At 53.5% G+C, this 20,490-nt stretch overlaps 1 protein-coding gene across 1 annotated transcript; it reads right to left on the bottom strand.

The window, feature by feature from the left end:
• Window positions 1-2,747: 2,747 nt before the first annotated feature.
• On the bottom strand, window positions 2,748-17,467 carry SHPK (sedoheptulokinase). The gene is made up of 8 exons (XM_078877685.1): window positions 17,255-17,467; window positions 11,390-11,531; window positions 9,982-10,246; window positions 8,920-9,072; window positions 7,053-7,231; window positions 4,445-4,527; window positions 4,018-4,303; window positions 2,748-3,403 (listed from the first exon to the last, which is right to left on the bottom strand). Exons 1-8 carry the CDS (start codon window positions 17,465-17,467, stop codon window positions 2,748-2,750), a joined length of 1,977 nt encoding a protein of 658 aa, XP_078733811.1.
• Window positions 17,468-20,490: the final 3,023 nt, after the last annotated feature.

The following is a 20,490-nucleotide window of genomic DNA, read 5'->3' as shown; positions in this document are numbered from 1 at the left end:
CAACCAGAGACGAGGAGTGGTGGTAGTGGTTACTTATGCCCCCACCGAAGATGAACATCAGTAGAGGGATGCAGACAAGGCCGATGCCTTCTATGACCTCCTGTCACAGGTGCTAGCTAAAGTGGCTGCGTTGGAGGGGGAAGAGCGCCTTGACAAAGGAATTTGCATATCAAATTGTCAAGGCGCTCTTCCCCCTCCAACCCAGCTTAAATATACGCTGTCAAGCTTGGTGGTGTTCATTCATACGCTGTCTTTCCGACAGACCTGTTCTTCACCTGAGGACGGCTGCTTGCGTTGTGGCCGAAACGTCGTGAGAATTATTTCATTATGTTTTATTATTTTATTATTTCCCTTCTACGTGACGACTTTGCCGAAAGAACCAAGAAGATGAATCCCTGCAGTCACGAAAGCTTTAAATCGAAATATAAGTGGCCCGTCGCCTGCCAATGTATAGTGTGCTGATCATTTTCTAAATGCGGAGGGCAAATAGCAGAGGACCTGCGGCGAAACCCACGCCGCCACGGGGAGAGAGATGGAGAGACACGCAACCTCCAAATACACAGCAGGCTTCAGGGCAGAGGTCGCAAACGAGTTTTGATTCCGTACCCGTACCCGGCCGCACCACGGTCGAAAACTGGTACCCGTACCCTACTCGATACCCGGCTACCCGTACCCGGCCGGGTATCGTGTAGGGTACGAGTACCCGATTGCGACCTCTGGGATGAAGCCACGTTGCAGGCGCGGGTGGGTTGATTCTAGAAACTTGAATTGTGAGAAGAGACAAGACGTTGGGAAATGAGTGACAAACGGTGACTCACCAGTGACTCACGGCCTACCCGTACCCGGCCGCACCAGGGTCGCAAACGGCTACCCGTACCCGTACCCGACTGGGTACGGGTAGCCGGGTATCGGGTAGGGTACGGGTATCGGGTACCCGGTTGCGACCTCTGGCTTCAGGGGTCGGAATGGAAAGCAACGACCTCCTCCAGTAGCAGGCGAGGGCAATTTTTTTTTAGTCGCGAATGTTTTTGTCGAGTGAAAAAAAATGGCCAACGATTTTTAATTCGCAATCGACGCCTCGTTTTATTTCAGCCACGCTCCGAAATGCGACATCCAGTGTCTCTCGCGGCCTCTCTCGTGGATCACCGCCGTAGCACAGTGGGACGAGGAATGGATGAGTGGGATGCAAATGATCTTGCGCTCGTGTGAATGGGGTAGCCGGATGAGGTGATGCTCCCTTTCCGAGAGTGAGGACGACTCGTAGAGAGAGACAGAGAGACAGAGAAAGGTTGACTCGTACAGAGAGGGAGAGAGAGACAGAGAGAGAGGGCGACTCAGAGAAGGAGACAGAAAAAGGATGACTCATAGAGAAAGAGAAACAGAGAAAGGGCGACTCAGAGAGAGAGAGACAGAGAAAGGACAACTCGTAGAGAGAGAGACAGAGAGAGAGAAAAAGAACGACTCTGAGAGAAAGAGAGACAGAGGAGAGGACGACTCGGAGAGAGAGAGAGAGGGCGACTCAGAGAGAGAGACAGACAGAGAGAGAGTGAGGACGACTCGGAGAGAGAGACAAAGAAAGGTTGACTCGTACAAAGAGAGACAGAGAGAGAGGGCGACTCGGAGAGATAGAAACAGAGAGAGAGGACTCGTACAGAGAGAGAGAGAGACAGAGAGAGACAGAGAGAGAGGGCGACTCAGAGAGAGATAGACAGAGAAAGGACGACTCGTACAGAGAGAGAGAGACAGAGAGAGAGGGCGACTCGGAGAGAGACACAGAGAAAGGGCGACTCAGAGAGAGACAGAGATAGAGAAAGAGCGAGCAACCCAGAGAGAGAGACAGAGAAAGGACGACTCGTACAGAGAGACAGAGAGACAGAGAGAGAGAGGGTGACTCAGAGAGAAAGAGAGACAGAGAAAGGACGACTCAGAGAGAGACACAGAGACACAGAGAGAGACACAGAGAGAGGGCGACTCAAGAGAGATAGAGACAAATAAAGGTTGACTCAGAGAGAGACAGAGAGAGAGAGAGAGAAAGAAAGGACGACTCAGAGAGAGACACAGAGAGAGGGCGACACAGAGAGAGAGAGAGAGAGAGGTGGAGGACGACTGAATCGGACATCATCTGACCGCTCACGCGATCAACCGGTTGGCCAGCCTGGATGGCCAATCAGCTTGCTCGACTGCTCAGCAGATAAGGCCAAAATCATCCTCCTCTCGACCAATCAGAGGCCGTTGCCACTGGAGCAAAATCATATAATCTCGACCAATCAGGAGCAAAATCATCGTCTTGACCAATCAGGAGCAAAACCATCATCTTTCATCCTCTTGACCAATCAGCGTCCTCTTGATCAATCAGGTGCCAAATCATCGTCTCGACCAATCAGGAGCGAAATCATCATCATCTTTCATCCTCTTGACCAATCAGCGTCCTCTTGATCAATCAGGAGCAAAATCATCGTCTCGACCAATCAGGAGAAAAATCATCATCATCTTTCATCCTCTTGACCAATCAGCGTCTTCTTGACCAATCAGGCGCAAAATCATCGTCTCGACCAATCAGAAACGAAATCATCATCATCTTTCATCCTCTTGACCAATCAGGAGAAAAACTATCATCTCGACCAATCAGGAGAAAAATCATCATCTTTCATCTTCTTGACCAATCAGGAGAAAAATCATCATCTTGACCAATCAGGAGCGAAATCATCATCATCTTTCATCCTCTTGACCAATCAGGAGAAAAATCATCATCTCGACCAATCGTCTCGACCAATCAGAAGCTGGCGGCTCCGCCCCCGCCCCGCCCCCCGCCCCCCGCCCCTCCCCCTGGCGTCCCACAGCAGCCTGGCGCTGCCCACGGCCGAGTCGACGGTGCACGACGCCTCCACGATGGACGCCCTCAGCACGACAGCCGCCTGCCTCGCCAACGTCGCGTTCCTCAGCAGCGCCGACCCCCCGGCCAGCACCCGGTCGACCCCGGGGGGCAACGGCGGGCGGCCCCCGCACCTCCCGACCCCCGACCCGGCGAGGTTTTTGACGAGGCCGAGGCAGAGGGCGCGCCAGACGCGGCCCAGGCTCAAGGCCCGACCGTCGACGCCGCTCAGAGACACGCGGCCGCGCGACTCCGGGGAGGCCCGTTCGCCGAACACCGTGGCGCGGATCGTGAGGCGGGGAGCCGGAGTTGGAGCCCGGACCGGAGCCCCGGTTGTTGGAGCCGGAGTTTCTTGCTTGCCGGGAGCACCGGGGCGGATCGAGGGATCTGGATCCGGAGCCGGAGTATCTTGCTTGCCGGGCGAGCCGGGGCGGATCGATGGATCCGGAGGAGGCTCCGGTTCATCCTCAATGTCGCTGGCCAGACGGTTGAGGGTCACGTAGAGGTCGTCTGCTGACGGAGGCTCGAGGCCTGAAACAACGCGGCAAGGAGGACAATGCGATGTAGCCGAGAGAGAGGATTGACAGTGTTAGTCTGTGGGTCAGTGTTAGTCTATGGGTCCAATGTTAGTCAGTGGTGTTGGTCAGTAGTGGTGGTGGTGGTGGTCAGTGGCGGTGGTGGTGGTCAGTAGTGGTAGTCAGTAGTAGTGGTGGTGGTGGTGGTCAGTGGTGGTGGTGGTGGTGGTGGTCAGTAGTACTGGTGGTCAGTGGTAGTGGTGGTGGTGGTGGTCAGTAGTGGTGGTCAGTGGTGGTGGTCAGTGGTGGTGGTGGTCAGTGGTGGTGGTGGTGGTCAGTGGTGGTGGTGGTCAGTGGTGGTGGTGGTGGTCAGTGGTGGTGGTGGTGGTCAGTGGTGGTGGTGGTCAGTGGTGGTGGTGGTAGTGGTGGTCAGTAGTAGTGGTGGTGGTGGTGGTCAGTAGTGGTGGTCAGTAGTGGTGGTCAGTGGTGGTGGCGGTGGTGGTGGTGGTCAGTGGTGGTGGTGGCGGTCAGTGATGGTGGTCAGTAGTGGTGGTCAGTGGTGGTGGTGGTGGTGGTCAGTGGTGGTGGTGGTGGTGGTCAGCGTTGGCGTCCTGTCTGTGCGTCGCGTACCGAGCTCTGCGACCCACGACCTCAGCGTGTCGACGAACATGGCGAGGACGTTGCCGCCGTTGAGCGACGCGGCGACGCACAGGCGCCAGTCGCCCACGTACGGGAACACGTCCCTCACCACGCCACCACCACCATCATCATCATCACCACCGCCACCAACGCCATCACCATCACCACCACCACCACTGCCACCGCCACCACCATCATCATCACCGCCACCACCACTGCCACCACCACCACTGCCACCGCCACCGTCATCACCACCGTCATCACCACCGTCACCACCGCCACCACCACCGCCACCGTCATCACCACCACCACCGCCACCACCACCACCGCCACCACCACCGTCATCACCGCCACCACCATCATCACCACCGCCACCGTCACCGTCACCACCACCACCACCACCGCCACCACCACCACCACCCGGCGAAGGGGAACCGTCCGGAAGATGGAGTCCAGGCGGGAGGACGTAGACCAGCTGCGCCGACGTGCTGATGTTGAGGACTGCGGAGAGTGCGAGAGAGCGAGCGCGAGTCACTTCACGCTGCCTTAGCGTGCACCTAGCCTGGTACAGTATGGGGGGCACGGGCGGTACACCGGCCAGTAGTCATCTCAGTCGGTCGATCGGCACCTGCTGGGTCTGTCCCGTGACCTCCTCTTCCTGCACCTAGCCTGGCACAGCAGTCAACCCGTGGCACCTGCTGGGTCTGTCCCGTGACCTCCTCCTGCATCTAGCCTGGCACAGCAGTCAACCCGTGGCACCTGCAGGGTCTGTCCCGCGACCTCGTCCTGCACCTAGCCTGGCACAGCAGTCAACCCGTGGCACCTGCTGGGTCTGTCCTGTGACCTCCTGCACCTAGCCTGGCACAGCAGTCAACCCATGGCACCTGCTGGGTCTGTGCCATGACCTCCTCCTGCACCTAGCCTGGTACAGCAGTCAACCCGTGGCACCTGCTGGGTCTGTCCCGTGACCTCCTGCACCTAGCCTGGCACAGCAGTCAACCCATGGCACCAGCTGGGTCTGTCCCGTGACCTCCTGCACCTAGCCTGGCACAGCAGTCAACCCATGGCACCTGCAGGGTCTGTCCCGTGACCTCCTCATGCACCTAGCCTGGCACAGCAGTCAACCCATGGCACCTGCTGGGTCTGTGCCATGACCTCCTCCTGCACCTAGCCTGGCACAGCAGTCAACCCATGGCACCTGCTGGGTCTGTGCCATGACCTCCTCCTGCACCTAGCCTGGTACAGCAGTCAACCCATGGCACCTGCTGCGTCTGTCCCGAAGGGACTGGTGGCTACGGGAGTTAATGACAGGGGAGTCAGCTGTGAGTGCGAATGCACTAGTGGCCACGGGAGGTAATGACATTGGAGTCAGCTGTGAGTGTGAAGGGACTGGTGGCTACGGGAGGTAATGACAGGCGAGTCAGTTGTGAGTGCGAAGGAACTGGTGGCTACGGGAGGTAATGACAGGGGAGTCAGTTGTGAGTGCGAAGGAACTGGTGGCTACGGGAGGTAATGACAGGGGAGTCAGCTGTGAGTGCGAAGGGACTGGTGGCCACGGGAGGTAATGACAGGGGAGTCAGCTGTGAGTGCGAAGGAACTGGTGGCTACGGGAGGTAATGACAGGGGAGTCAGCTGTGAGTGCGAAGGGACTGGTGGCCACGGGAGGTAATGACAGGGGAGTCAGCTGTGAGTGCGAAGGAACTGGTGGCCACGGGAGGTAATGACAGGGGAGTCAGCTGTGAGTGTGAATGCACTAGTGGCTACGGGAGGTAATGACAGGGGAGTCAGCTGTGAGTGCGAATGGATTAGTGGCCACAGGAGGTAATGACAGGGGAGTCAGCTGTGAGTGCGAAGGGACTGGTGGCTACGGGAGGTAATGACAGGGGAGTCAGCTGTGAGTGCGAAGGGACTAGTGGCCACGGGAGGTAATGACAGGGGAGTCAGCCTGCAGTGCGAATGGATTAGTGGCCACAGGAGGTAATGACAGGGGAGTCAGTTGTGAGTGTGAAGGGACTAGTGGCCAAAGGAGGTAATGACAGGGGAGTCAGCTGTGAGTGCGAAGGGACTGGTGGCCACGGGAGGTAATGACAGGGGAGTCAGTTGTGAGTGTGAAGGGACCGGTGGCTACGGGAGGTAATGACAGGGGAGTCAGCTGTGAGTGGGAAGGGACTGGTGGCCACGGGAGGTAATGACAGGGGAGTCAGCTGTGAGTGCGAAAGGACTAGTGGCCACGGGAGGTAATGACAGGGGAGTCAGCTGTGAGTGCGAAAGGACTGGTGGCCACGGGAGGTAATGACAGGGGAGTCAGTTGTGATTGCGAAGGGACTAGTGGCCACGGGAGGTAATGACAGGGGAGTCAGCCTGCAGAGTGAATGGACTAGTGGCTACGGGAGGTAATGACAGGGGAGTCAGCTGTGAGTGCCAAGGGACTGGTGGCCACGGGAATGTTCGAGAAGGGGGGCGTGGTCTCGTGTTGGTATATAAGGGGGAGATGCGCGGGAGACTTGGGGCTGTTGCAGTGGGGGTCTCCGCCTGATGTCAAGTGGACGTGTCTTCAATAAAGTGCCATCTCAAGAGAAGTGTGCCAAGTCGTCATTACACAGGCAGGGCCGATGAGTCAGATGCCTTCTACGACCTCCTGTCCCAGGCGATGGCTAAAGTGGCCCTTCCTGGATAGAGTCATCTTGTTGGGTGACTTCAATGCCCGAGTTGGTCACGATGCTGGCACCTGGTCTCGAGTGATTAGAAGGCATTGGCCAGATCAGCTCAATAACAACGGTAGGAGGATCTACACTATGGGAACCTCATTTGCCAGAAAAAAATATGATAATTGGTTCTTTACCCTTCTATCTGGCAACAAAACTTGTTGCCAGATAGAAGGGTAAAGAACCAATTATCAACGGTAGGAGGCTGCTAGATTTCTTGCGCTGTTCCGGCATCGGCTTATCCGCACAACATCGTGGATGCACGCCGGGTCCCTGACCCCCCCCCCCCCCTCCACCGCAAGAAGTCCCGGACCCCCTTACCGGCATCTGTGTGCCTCTCCAGGCAGCTGTAGACAGCAGCCTGCAGGTCTCCCAGCGCCGCTCCGACCTCGGCACCCCGGGGCAGCCCACAGAAGTCGGAGCGCGTCCGGCCTGCCACGCTGCCCACCGGCACCAGGGAGGGCAGCAGCGGCTGAGAGGGGAAGCGCGCAAGGCGCAGGCTGGCGAGGTCGGGGGGCAGCAGAAGTTGGTGTTGAGTTTGTGGGTCTGTGGGTAGTTTTGAGTCTGTGGGTAGTGTTGAGTCTGTGGGTAGTGTTGAGTCTGTGGGCAGTGGTGAGTCTGTGGGCAGTGTTGAGTATGTGGGTAGTGTTTAGTCTGTGGACAGTGTTGAGTAATGTGGGCAGTGTTGAGTCTATGGGCAGTGTTGAGTATGTGGGTAGTGTTTAGCAGAGGTGTGGACTCGAGTCATGTGACTTGGACTCGAGTCAGACTCGAGTCATGAATTTGATGACTTGCGACTCGACTTGGACTTGCATAACAATGACTTTGTCCCACCTATGAGATGTGGACTCGAGTCATGTGACTTGGACTCGAGTCAGACTCGAGTCATGAATTTGATGACTTGCGACTCGACTTGGACTTGCATAACAATGACTTTGTCCCACCTCTGGTGTTTAGTCTGTGGGCAGTGTTGAGTAATGTGGGCAGTGTTGAGTCTATGGGCAGTGTTGAGGCTGTGGGTAGTGTTGAGTCTGTGGGTCTGTGGGTAGTGTTGAGTCTGTGGGTAGTGTTGAGTCTGTGGGTAGTGTTGAGTATGTGGGTAGTGTTGAGTCTGTGGGTCTGTGGGTAGTGTTGAGTCTGTGGGTAGTGTTGAGTCTGTGGGTAGTGTTGAGTCTGTGGGTAGTGTTGAGTATGTGGGTAGTGTTGAGTCTATGGGCAGTGTTGAGTATGTGGGTAGTGTTGAGTCTGTGGGTCTGTGGGTAGTGTTGAGTATGTGGGTAGTGTTGAGTCTGTGGGTCTGTGGGTAGTGTTGAGGCTGTGGGTAGTGTTGAGTCTGTGGGTCTGTGGGTAGTGTTGAGTCTGTGGGTCTGGGTAGTGTTGAGGCTGTGGGTAGTGTTGAGTATGTGGGTAGTGTTGAGTCTGTGGGTCTGTGGGTAGTGTTGAGGCTGTGGGCAGTGTTGAGTATGTGGGTAGTGTTGAGTCTATGGGTCTGTGGGTAGTGTTGAGTCTGTGGGTAGTGTTGAGTATGTGGGTAGTGTTGAGTATGTGGGTAGTGTTGAGTCTATGGGCAGTGTTGAGTATGTGGGTAGTGTTGAGGCTGTGGGTCTGTGGGTAGTGTTGAGGCTGTGGGTAGTGTTGAGTGTATGGGCAGTGTTGAGGCTGTGGGTATGTGGGTAGTGTTGAGTCTATGGGCAGTGTTGAGTATGTGGTGTAGTGTTGAGTCTATGGGTAGTGTTGAGTCTGTGGGCAGTGTTGAGTATGTGGGTAGTGTTGAGGCTGTGGGCAGTGTTGAGGCTGTGGGTAGTGTTGAGTCTATGGTGCAGTGTTGAGTCTATGGTGAAGTGTTGAGTCAATGGGTAGTGTTGAGTCTATGGGCAGTGTTAGTCTATGGGCAGTGTTGAGTCTATGGGCAGTGTTGAGTCTATGGTGCAGTGTTGACTCTATGGTGCGGAGTTCAGTCTATGGTGCAGTGTTGAGTCTATGGTGCAGTGTTGAGTCTATGGTGCAGTGTTGAGTCTATGTTGCAGTGTTGAGTCTATGGTGCAGTGTTGAGTCTATGGTGCAGTGTTGAGTCTATGGTGCAGTGTTGAGTCTATGTTGCAGTGTTGAGTCTATGGCGCAGTGTTGACTCTATGGTGCAGTGCTGACTCTATGGTGCGGAGTTCAGTCTGTGGTGCAGTGCACGCACCCCTCCATGTCCCAGGCGCCAGCCTGTGCGTTGTAGTAGCCCCAGCTGGCGGCGTTGTGAGCCGTCATGACGGGAGTCTGCAGGTCACAGAGCACTGACACCAGCAGATCCTGCACCGTGCCCGCACAGTCGTAGTCCCGCAGCATGCCGGGCCTGCGGGGTCACCAAAACCGGTTCGACTCCTGGCCCAGGTGTCTGTGTTTTCGCGTTGCAATTTGCCACGGTAGGGCAGAGGTCGCAACCGGGTACCCGATACCCTACCCGATACCCGGCTACCCGGCCCGGGTACGGGTACCCGGTTGCGACCCTGGTGCGGCCGGGTACGGGTAAGGAATCAAAACCCGTTTGCGACCTCTGGTTGGTGGGTGAGTAAGTGGGTGCATGGGTGAGTGGGTGAGTGCGTGGGTGGATGAGTGGGTGAGTGAGTTCGTGAGTGGGTGGGTGGGTGAGTGAGTGAGTAGCTGATTTGGTGGGTGGGTGAGTGAGTGGGAGAGTTTGCGACCCTGGTGCGGCCGGGTACGGGTAGGCCGTGAGTCACTGGTGAGGCACCGTTTGTCACTCATTTCCCAACGTCTTGTCTCTTCTCACAATTTAAGTTCCTAGAATCAACCCACCCGCGCCTGCAACATGGCTTCATCCCAGAGGTCGCAATCAGGTACCCGATACCCGTACCCTACACGTACCCGGCCGGGTACGGATAGGGTACGGCCGGATACGGCTAATCGTTTGCAACCCTGGTGTGGCCAGGTATGGGTCGGAAAGACAGCGTCTGAATTTCAGACGCTGTCTTTCCGACAGACCTGTTCTTCACCTGAGGACGGCTGCTTGCGTTGTGGCCGAAACGTCGTGAGAATTGTATTTTATCATGTTTTATTTTTATTATTTTATTACTTCCCTTCTACGTGACGACTTTACCGAAAGAACCAAGAAGCTGTGACCGAATTTTCACAATAAACGACGTCAACAACAACATGCACTACCAAACTCTGCAGCCATAGCCGGCTGCATGAGTCACTCCACAACAGCAGCAGCTTGAGCATCAGTCGGAGTATCAACCCTCACGTGTGTTGCGCGAGCCACAGCAGAGTGGCGCAGCCGTAGCCGGAGGCCACGGCGCAAGCTCCGGGTCGGGGTGCCGGTAGCGTGGAGAGAAAGTCGGGGGAGCAGCGGGCATCCTCCCACGTGATGAGTCGTGAGCACTCGGCCATGTCGAACCAGCTGCCCGCTCCACCCTGCGCGCCGTCAGCGCCATCGTCGCCATCGTCACCACCGCCATCGGCAGCAGCAGCAGCAGCAGCTTCTCGCTTGGAGGGACGATAACGCCAAGCTGAGAAAAATGTCAAGCGCAAGCTCAGATTAATCATCTATTGTTTACATTTCGATTGAAAGCTTTCGTGACTGCAAGGATTCATATTCTTGGTTCTTTCGGTAAAGTCACGTAGAATGGAAATAATAAAATAATAAAAATAAAACAATAAAATAATTCTCGATTTAAAGCTTTCGTGACTGCAGGGATTCATCTTCTTGGTTCTTTCGGTAAAGTCACGTAGAATGGAAATAATAAAATAATAAAAATAAAACATTATAAAATAATTCTCACGACGTTTCGGCCACAACGCAAGCAGCCGTCTTCAGGATGAAGAACAGGTCTGTCGGAAAGACAGCATCTCTGAATGAACACCACCAGGCTTGGCAGCGTATATTTAAGCTGGGTTAGAGGGGGAAGAGCGCCTTGACAAAGGAATTTGCATATCAACAGAGGAATTTAACACATTTATGGGAAATGCAGATATGGGATTAGTCACTACTTTTCGATTGAAAGCTTTCGTGACTGCAGGGATTCATATTCTTGGTTCTTTTGGTAAAGTCGCGTAGAAGGGAAAAAACAAAATATAATAAAAATATAAAACAGTAACATAATAAAAATATTAAACAATGACATAATAAAAAATATAAAACAATAACGTAATGAAAATATAAAATAACATAGTAAAAATATAAAACAATTCAAGTTCCTAGAATCAACCCACCCGCGCCTGCAACATGGCTTCATCCCAGAGGTCGCGATCGGGTACCCGTCCCCGTGCCCTACCCGATACCCGGCCGGGTACGGGTAGCCGGGTATCGGGTACGGCCGGGTACGGGTACGGGTACCCGTTTGCGACCCTGGTGCAGCCGGGTACGGGTACGCGTAGGCCGTGAGTCACTGGTGAGTAACTGTTTGTCACTCATTTCCCAACGTCTTGTGTCTCTTCTCACAATTCAAGTTCCTAGAATCAACCCACCCACGCCTGCAACATGGCTTCATCCCAGAGGTCGCAATCGGGTACTCGTACCCTACCCGATACCCGGCCGGGTACGGGTAGGGTACGGGTACGGCCGGGTACGGGTACCCGTTTGCGACCCTGGTGCGGCCGGGTACGGGTAAGGAATCAAAACCCGTTTGCGACCTCTGCGTTGCGGGCACCACCTTGTCCGGACCGCCAAAGCACCACGCCGTGCATCTGCCCCGAGACACCGACAAGGCCGACGCGATTGAGCAGTCGCGATGGAAGCTCCAGCAGACACTGCTCCAGAGCCTCCATGATGCGGCCTACGTTCTGCTCACGACCCTGCTCAGCGAGACGCACCAAGAACGAGATGATCACTCAACGTCCGCCCCATTCGGGGGATAGGTTACACTTGGAGGGCCCAATGTTAGTGTATGTGCAGTGTTAGTCTGTGGGCAGTATTGAGTCTATGGGCAGTGTTGAGTCTATGGGTAGTGTTGAGTCTATGGGCAGTGTTGAGTCTATGGGTAGTATTGAGTCTATGGGTAGTGTTAGTCTATGGGTAGTGTGAGTCTATGGGTAGTGTTAGTCTATGGGTAGTGTGAGTCTATGGGTAGTGTTGCGTCTATGGGCAGTGTTGAGTCTATGGGTAGTGTGAGTCTATGGGTAGTATTGAGTCTATGGGGAGTGTTAGTCTATGGGTAGTGTGAGTCTATGGGTAGTGTTGCGTCTATGGGCAGTGTTGAGTCTATGGGTAGTGTGAGTCTATGGGTAGTGTTGAGTCTATGGGTAGTATTGAGTCTATGGGTAGTGTGAGTCTATGGGTAGTGTGAGTCTATGGGTAGTGTTAGTCTATGGGTAGTATTGAGTCTATGGGTAGTGTTAGTCTATGGGTAGTGTGAGTCTATGGGTAGTGTTGAGTCTATGGGCAGTGTTGAGTCTATGGGTAGTGTGAGTCTATGGGCAGTGTGAGTCTATGGGTAGTGTGAGTCTATGGGCAGTGTTGAGTCTATGGGTAGTGTGAGTCTATGGGCAGTGTGAGTCTATGGGTAGTGTGAGTCTATGGGTAGTGTTGAGTCTATGGGTAGTATTGAGTCTATGGGTAGTGTTAGTCTATGGGTAGTGTGAGTCTATGGGCAGTGTTGAGTCTATGGGCAGTGTTGAGTCTATGGGTAGTGTGAGTCTATGGGCAGTGTGAGTCTATGGGTAGTGTTAGTCTATGGGCAGTGTTGAGTCTATGGGCAGTGTGAGTCTATGGGTAGTGTTAGTCTATGGGCAGTGTTGAGTCTATGGGTAGTGTTGAGTCTATGGGCAGTGTGAGTCTATGGGTAGTGTTAGTCTATGGGCAGTGTTGAGTCTATGGGCAGTGTTGAGTCTATGGGTAGTGTTAGTCTATGGGTAGTGTTGAGTCTATGGGCAGTGTGAGTCTATGGGTAGTGTTAGTCTATGGGTAGTGTTGAGTCTATGGGTAGTGTTAGTCTATGGGCAGTGTTGAGTCTATGGGCAGTGTTGAGTCTATGGGTAGTGTTGAGTCCATGGGCAGTGTTAGTCTGTGGGCAGTATTGAGTCTATGGGCAGTGTTGAGTCTATGGGTAGTGTTGAGTCTATGGGCAGTGTTGAGTCTATGGGTAGTATTGAGTCTATGGGTAGTGTTAGTCTATGGGTAGTGTGAGTCTATGGGTAGTGTTAGTCTATGGGTAGTGTGAGTCTATGGGTAGTGTTGCGTCTATGGGCAGTGTTGAGTCTATGGGTAGTGTGAGTCTATGGGTAGTATTGAGTCTATGGGGAGTGTTAGTCTATGGGTAGTGTGAGTCTATGGGTAGTGTTGCGTCTATGGGCAGTGTTGAGTCTATGGGTAGTGTGAGTCTATGGGTAGTGTTGAGTCTATGGGTAGTATTGAGTCTATGGGTAGTGTGAGTCTATGGGTAGTGTTGAGTCTATGGGTAGTATTGAGTCTATGGGTAGTGTTGAGTCTATGGGCAGTGTTGAGTCTATGGGTAGTGTGAGTCTATGGGCAGTGTGAGTCTATGGGTAGTGTGAGTCTATGGGTAGTGTTGAGTCTATGGGTAGTATTGAGTCTATGGGTAGTGTTAGTCTATGGGTAGTGTGAGTCTATGGGCAGTGTTGAGTCTATGGGCAGTGTTGAGTCTATGGGTAGTGTGAGTCTATGGGCAGTGTGAGTCTATGGGTAGTGTTAGTCTATGGGCAGTGTTGAGTCTATGGGCAGTGTGAGTCTATGGGTAGTGTTAGTCTATGGGCAGTGTTGAGTCTATGGGTAGTGTTGAGTCTATGGGCAGTGTGAGTCTATGGGTAGTGTTAGTCTATGGGCAGTGTTGAGTCTATGGGCAGTGTTGAGTCTATGGGTAGTGTGAGTCTATGGGCAGTGTTGAGTCTATGGGCAGTGTTGAGTCTATGGGTAGTGTTAGTCTATGGGTAGTGTTGAGTCTATGGGCAGTGTGAGTCTATGGGTAGTGTTAGTCTATGGGTAGTGTTGAGTCTATGGGTAGTGTTAGTCTATGGGCAGTGTTGAGTCTATGGGCAGTGTTGAGTCTATGGGTAGTGTTGAGTCCATGGGCAGTGTTGAGTCTATGGGCAGTGTTGAGTCTATGGGTAGTGTTAGTATATGGGCAGTGTTGAGTCCATGGGCAGTGTTGAGTCTATGGGCAGTGTTGAGTCTATGGGCAGTGTTGAGTCTATGGGCAGTGTGATTCTATGGGCAATGTTAGTCTATGGGCAGTGTTAGTCTATGGGTAGTGTTGAGTCTATGGGCAATGTTAGTCTATGGGCAATGTTAGTTAATGTGCAATGTTAGTTAATGTGCAATGTTAGTCTATGGGCAGTGTGAGTCTATGGGCAATGTTAGTCTATGGGCAGTGTTAGTCTATGGGTAGTGTTGAGTCTATGGGCAATGTTAGTCTATGGGCAATGTTAGTTAATGTGCAATGTTAGTTCATGTGCAATGTTAGTCTATGGGCAGTGTGAGTCTATGGGCAATGTTAGTCTATGGGCAGTGTTAGTCTATGGGTAGTGTTGAGTCTATGGGCAATGTTAGTCTATGGGCAATGTTAGTTAATGTGCAATGTTAGTTAATGTGCAATGTTAGTCTATGGGCAGTGTGAGTCTATGGGCAATGTTAGTCTATGGGCAGTGTTAGTCTATGGGTAGTGTTGAGTCTATGGGCAATGTTAGTCTATGGGCAATGTTAGTTAATGTGCAATGTTAGTTCATGTGCAATGTTAGTCTATGGGCAGTGTGAGTCTATGGGCAATGTTAGTCTATGGGCAGTGTTAGTCTATGGGTAGTGTTGAGTCTATGGGCAATGTTAGTCTATGGGCAATGTTAGTTAATGTGCAATGTTAGTTAATGTGCAATGTTAGTCTATGGGCAGTGTGAGTCTATGGGCAATGTTAGTCTATGGGCAGTGTTAGTCTATGGGTAGTGTTGAGTCTATGGGCAATGTTAGTCTATGGGCAATGTTAGTTAATGTGCAATGTTAGTTAATGTGCAATGTTAGTCTATGGGCAGTGTGAGTCTATGGGCAATGTTAGTCTATGGGCAGTGTTAGTCTATGGGTAGTGTTGAGTCTATGGGCAATGTTAGTCTATGGGCAATGTTAGTTAATGTGCAATGTTAGTTAATGTGCAATGTTAGTCTATGGGCAGTGTGAGTCTATGGGCAATGTTAGTCTATGGGCAGTGTTAGTCTATGGGTAGTGTTGAGTCTATGGGCAATGTTAGTCTATGGGCAATGTTAGTTAATGTGCAATGTTAGTTCATGTGCAATGTTAGTCTATGGGCAGTGTGAGTCTATGGGCAATGTTAGTCTATGGGCAGTGTTAGTTAATGTGCAATGTTAGTTCATGTGCAATGTTAGTCTATGGGCAGTGTGAGTCTATGGGCAATGTTAGTCTATGGGCAGTGTTAGTCTATGGGTAGTGTTGAGTCTATGGGCAATGTTAGTCTATGGGCAATGTTAGTTAATGTGCAATGTTAGTTAATGTGCAATGTTAGTCTATGGGCAGTGTGAGTCTATGGGCAATGTTAGTCTATGGGCAGTGTTAGTCTATGGGTAGTGTTGAGTCTATGGGCAATGTTAGTCTATGGGCAATGTTAGTTAATGTGCAATGTTAGTTAATGTGCAATGTTAGTCTATGGGCAGTGTGAGTCTATGGGCAATGTTAGTCTATGGGCAGTGTTAGTCTATGGGTAGTGTTGAGTCTATGGGCAATGTTAGTCTATGGGCAATGTTAGTTAATGTGCAATGTTAGTTCATGTGCAATGTTAGTCTATGGGCAGTGTGAGTCTATGGGCAATGTTAGTCTATGGGCAGTGTTAGTCTATGGGTAGTGTTGAGTCTATGGGCAATGTTAGTCTATGGGCAATGTTAGTTAATGTGCAATGTTAGTTCATGTGCAATGTTAGTCTATGGACAATGTTAGTCTATGGGCAATGTTAGTCTATGGGTAGTGTTGAGTCTATGGGCAATGTTAGTCTATGGGCAATGTTAGTCTATGGGCAGTGTTAGTCTATGGGTAGTGTTGAGTCTATGGGCAATGTTAGTCTATGGGCAATGTTAGTTCATGTGCAATGTTAGTCTATGGACAATGTTAGTCTATGGGCAATGTTAGTCTATGGGTAGTGTTGAGTCTATGGGCAATGTTAGTCTATGGGCAATGTTAGTCTATGGGCAGTGTTAGTCTATGGGCAGTGTTGAGTCTATGGGCAATGTTAGTCTATGGGCAATGTTAGTTCATGTGCAATGTTAGTCTATGGACAATGTTAGTCTATGGGCAATGTTAGTCTATGGGTAGTGTTGAGTCTATGGGCAATGTTAGTCTATGGGCAATGTTAGTCTATGGGCAGTGTTAGTCTATGGGTAGTGTTGAGTCTATGGGCAATGTTAGTCTATGGGCAATGTTAGTTCATGTGCAATGTTAGTCTATGGACAATGTTAGTCTATGGGCAATGTTAGTCTATGGGTAGTGTTGAGTCTATGGGCAATGTTAGTCTATGGGCAATGTTAGTCTATGGGCAGTGTTAGTCTATGGGCAGTGTTGAGTCTATGGGCAATGTTAGTCTATGGGCAATGTTAGTTCATGTGCAATGTTAGTCTATGGACAATGTTAGTCTATGGGCAATGTTAGTCTATGGGTAGTGTTGAGTCTATGGGCAATGTTAGTCTATGGGCAATGTTAGTCTATGGGCAGTGTTAGTCTATGGGCAGTGTTGAGTCTATGGGCAATGTTAGTCTATGGGCAATGTTAGTTCATGTGCAATGTTAGTCTATGGACAATGTTAGTCTATGGGCAATGTTAGTCTATGGGTAGTGTTGAGTCTATGGGCAATGTTAGTCTATGGGCAATGTTAGTCTATGGGCAGTGTTAGTCTATGGGCAGTGTTGAGTCTATGGGCAATGTTAGTCTATGGGCAATGTTAGTTCATGTGCAATGTTAGTCTATGGGCAGTGTGAGTCTATGGGCAATGTTAGTCTATGGGCAGTGTTAGTCTATGGGTAGTGTTGAGTCTATGGGCAATGTTAGTCTATGGGCAATGTTAGTTAATGTGCAATGTTAGTTCATGTGCAATGTTAGTCTATGGGCAGTGTGAGTCTATGGGCAATGTTAGTCTATGGGCAGTGTTAGTCTATGGGTAGTGTTGAGTCTATGGGCAATGTTAGTCTATGGGCAATGTTAGTTCATGTGCAATGTTAGTTCATGTGCAATGTTAGTCTATGGGCAGTGTGAGTCTATGGGCAATGTTAGTCTATGGGCAGTGTTAGTCTATGGGTAGTGTTGAGTCTATGGGCAATGTTAGTCTATGGGCAGTGTTAGTCTATGGGTAGTGTTGAGTCTATGGGCAATGTTAGTTAATGTGCAATGTTAGTTCATGTGCAATGTTAGTTCATGTGCAATGTTAGTCTATGGGCAGTGTGAGTTTGAACTTGAGTTTACATGCAATGCAAGTTGATAGGTGAGGGCTGGGGGAGGGGCTTCCGGTTGTAGGGGGGTGGGGCTTCCGGTGGGGGAAGCGGGGGAGGGGTGGAAAGGGGGGAGGGGTCAAACCCACGTGACCGGGCGCCTCGCGGCTCGCGACGTCGGCGCGGGTCGTGCGGGCGCGGCTCGCTAGTGGCACGGGTCCAGCACGGCTCGGGTCCAGCACGGCTACCTTCACGGAACTCGTGCCAACGTCCACCCCCAGCACGAGACGAAGCCCCGCCCCCTCCACCCCCCCGACCCCCACCCCCTCCACTCCCACGTGACGGCGGCTCGCGCTCTTCATGGCGACGTTCGCACGAATCGATTCCTTTGAATCGGTCAGCGTGTCCGATTCGAGCCATCGATTCCTCTAGTGGCTGCCCATAGGAAGGAATCGACGCGGATCGATTCAACGACGCAATTTATCCGGATTGCCCCTACGATCAAAATATGGGAATATTTATATTTGGCACGAGAGGGAATCCGATGTGCCGTAAAGCTCTTTGTTTTCAACAGAACGCCCAGGAAGACGAGAAGGAGAGAGAGAGACCCATCGTTTATTATAATCTATATTTATAAAATGGAAATTTGTGAATGTGTGTGTCTGTTTGAAATGTTTAGCGTACTTCCCGACATGCAACAAACTTGAAATTTGGCGTGAAAAAAGTATTAAAATCGAATTTTGTATTGGGGGGGGGGGGGGGGGTGGCGCAATAATGGGCCGTCCATAAATGACGTCACGCACCTAGGGGGGGGGGGGTCAGACATTTGTGACGATGTGTGACGAGAGGGGGGGGGTTTGAGAAATGTGACGTCACATCAAAATGCGCAACTTTAAATAAATATAGACAACACGCTTAATTAAAATAGCCTTTTTAAGAAATCTTCTTGGTTCTTTCGGTAAAGTCACGTAGAAGGGAAGTAATAAAATAATAAAAATAAAAGATAATTATTATATTTTGATTATTTTATTATTTCCCTTCTACGCGACTTTACCGAAAGAACCAAGAAGATGAATCCCTGCAGTCACGAAAGCTTTAAATCGAAATTTTTAAGAAATGTTTCCTCCTACAACATCAGAGTGCAGCGCCACATTAAATACGCACTACAATGACAATAGTTTAAAGCGATTTGAAGCATGTTAAAACAATTGGGGGGGGGGCAGAGCTTTGTGACGTCATATTTGAGGGGGGGGGGTCTGACTTTGTGACGCCGTGTGACGAGGGGGGGGGTCAAAAATCGTCCAAAATCGCGTCAGAGGCCTCCCCCCCCCCCCACCTTTTTCTATGCAGGGTTCGGGGCCTCCCCCCCCCACCTCTCTCTATGCACGGTCCGGGGCCTCCCCCCCCCCACCTCTCTCTATGCAGGGTCCGGGGCCTCCCTCCCCCCCACCTCTCTCTATGCAGGGTCCGGGGCCTCCCCCCCCCACCTCTCTCTATGCAGGGTCCGGGGCCTCCCCCCCCCCACCTCTCTTTATGCAGGGTCATGGGCCTCCCTCCCCCCACCTTTCTCTATGCAGGGTCCGGGGCCTCCCTCCCCCCCACCTCTCTCTATGCACGGTCCGGGGCCTCCCTCCCCCCCCCACCTCTCTCTATGCACGGTCCGGGGCCTCCCCCCCACCTCTCTCTATGCACGGTCCGGGGCCTCCCCCCCCCCCCCACCTTTCTCTATGCACGGTCCGGGGCCTCCCCCCCCCCACCTCTCTCTATGCATGGTCCGGGGCCTCCCCCCACCTCTCTCTATGCATGGTCCGGGGCCTCCCCCCCCCACCTCTCTCTATGCACGGTCCGGGGCCTCCCCCCCCACCTCTCTCTATGCACGGTCCGGGGCCTCCCCCCCCACCTCTCTCTATGCACGGCCCGGGGCCTCCCCCCCCCCCCACCTCTCTCTATGCACGGCCCGGGGCCTCCCCCCCCCACCTCTCTCTATGCAGGGTCTGGGGCCTCCCCCCCCCACCTCTCTCTATGCACGGTCCGGGCCCCCCCCCCCACCTCTCTCTATGCACGGCCCGGGGCCTCCCCCCCCCCCACCTCTCTCTATGCACGGCCCGGGGCCTCCCCCCCCCCCACCTCTCTCTATGCAGGGTCTGGGGCCTCCCCCCCCCACCTCTCTCTATGCACGGTCCGGGGCCTCCCCCCCCCACCTCTCTCTATGCACGGTCCGGGGCCTCCCCCCCCCACCTCTCTCTATGCACGGTCCGGGGCCTCCCCCCCCCCCCACCTCTCTCTATGCACGGTCCGGGGCCTCCCCCCCCCCACCTCTCTCTATGCACGGTCCGGGGCCTTTCCCCAACCACCTCTCTCTATGCAGGGTCTGGGGCCTCCCCCCCCCCACCTCTCTCTATGCACGGTCCGGGGCCTCCCCCCCCACCTCTCTCTATGCACGGCCCGGGGCCTCCCCCCCCCCACCTCTCTCTATGCAGGGTCCGGGGCCTCCCCCCCACCTCTCTCTATGCAGGGTCTGGGGCCTCCCCCCCCCCACCTCTCTCTATGCACGGCCCGGGGCCTCCCCCCCCCCACCTCTCTCTATGCAGGGTTCGGGGCCTCCCCCCCCCCCCACCTCTCTCTATGCACGGTCCGGGGCCTCCCCCCCCACCTCTCTCTATGCAGGGTCCGGGGCCTCCCTCCCCCCCACCTCTCTCTATGCAGGGTCCGGGGCCTCCCCCCCCCACCTCTCTCTATGCAGGGTCCGGGGCCTCCCTCCCCCCACCTTTCTCTATGCAGGGTCCGGGGCCTCCCTCCCCCCCACCTCTCTCTATGCACGGTCCGGGGCCTCCCTCCCCCCCACCTCTCTCTATGCACGGTCCGGGGCCTCCCCCCCACCTCTCTCTATGCACGGTCCGGGGCCTCCCCCCCCCCCCACCTTTCTCTATGCACGGTCCGGGGCCTCCCCCCCCCACCTCTCTCTATGCATGGTCCGGGGCCTCCCTCCCCCCACCTCTCTCTATGCACGGTCCGGGGCCTCCCCCCCCACCTCTCTCTATGCAAGGTCCGAGGCCTCCCCCCACCTCTTTCTATGCATGGTCCGGGGCCTTCCCCCCCCCCCACCTCTCTCTATGCACGGTCCGGGGCCTCCCCCCCACCTCTCTCTATGCACGGCCCGGGGCCTCCCCCCCCCCCACCTCTCTCTATGCAGGGTCTGGGGCCTCCCCCCCACCTCTCTCTATGCACGGTCCGGGGCCTTTCCCCAACCACCTCTCTCTATGCAGGGTCCGGGGCCTCCCCCCCACCTCTCTCTATGCACGGTTCGGGGCCTCTCCCCCCCACCTCTCTCTATGCAGGGTCCGGGGCCACCCCCACCTCTCTCTATGCAGGGTCCGGGGCCTCC

Source organism: Lampetra fluviatilis, chromosome 48 (assembly GCF_964198595.1).
Source record: "Lampetra fluviatilis chromosome 48, kcLamFluv1.1, whole genome shotgun sequence".
Classification (NCBI taxonomy): Eukaryota; Metazoa; Chordata; class Hyperoartia; order Petromyzontiformes; family Petromyzontidae; genus Lampetra; species Lampetra fluviatilis.
Note: the sequence above shows the minus strand (reverse complement) of the source record. Positions and strands in the feature narration are given on the sequence as shown.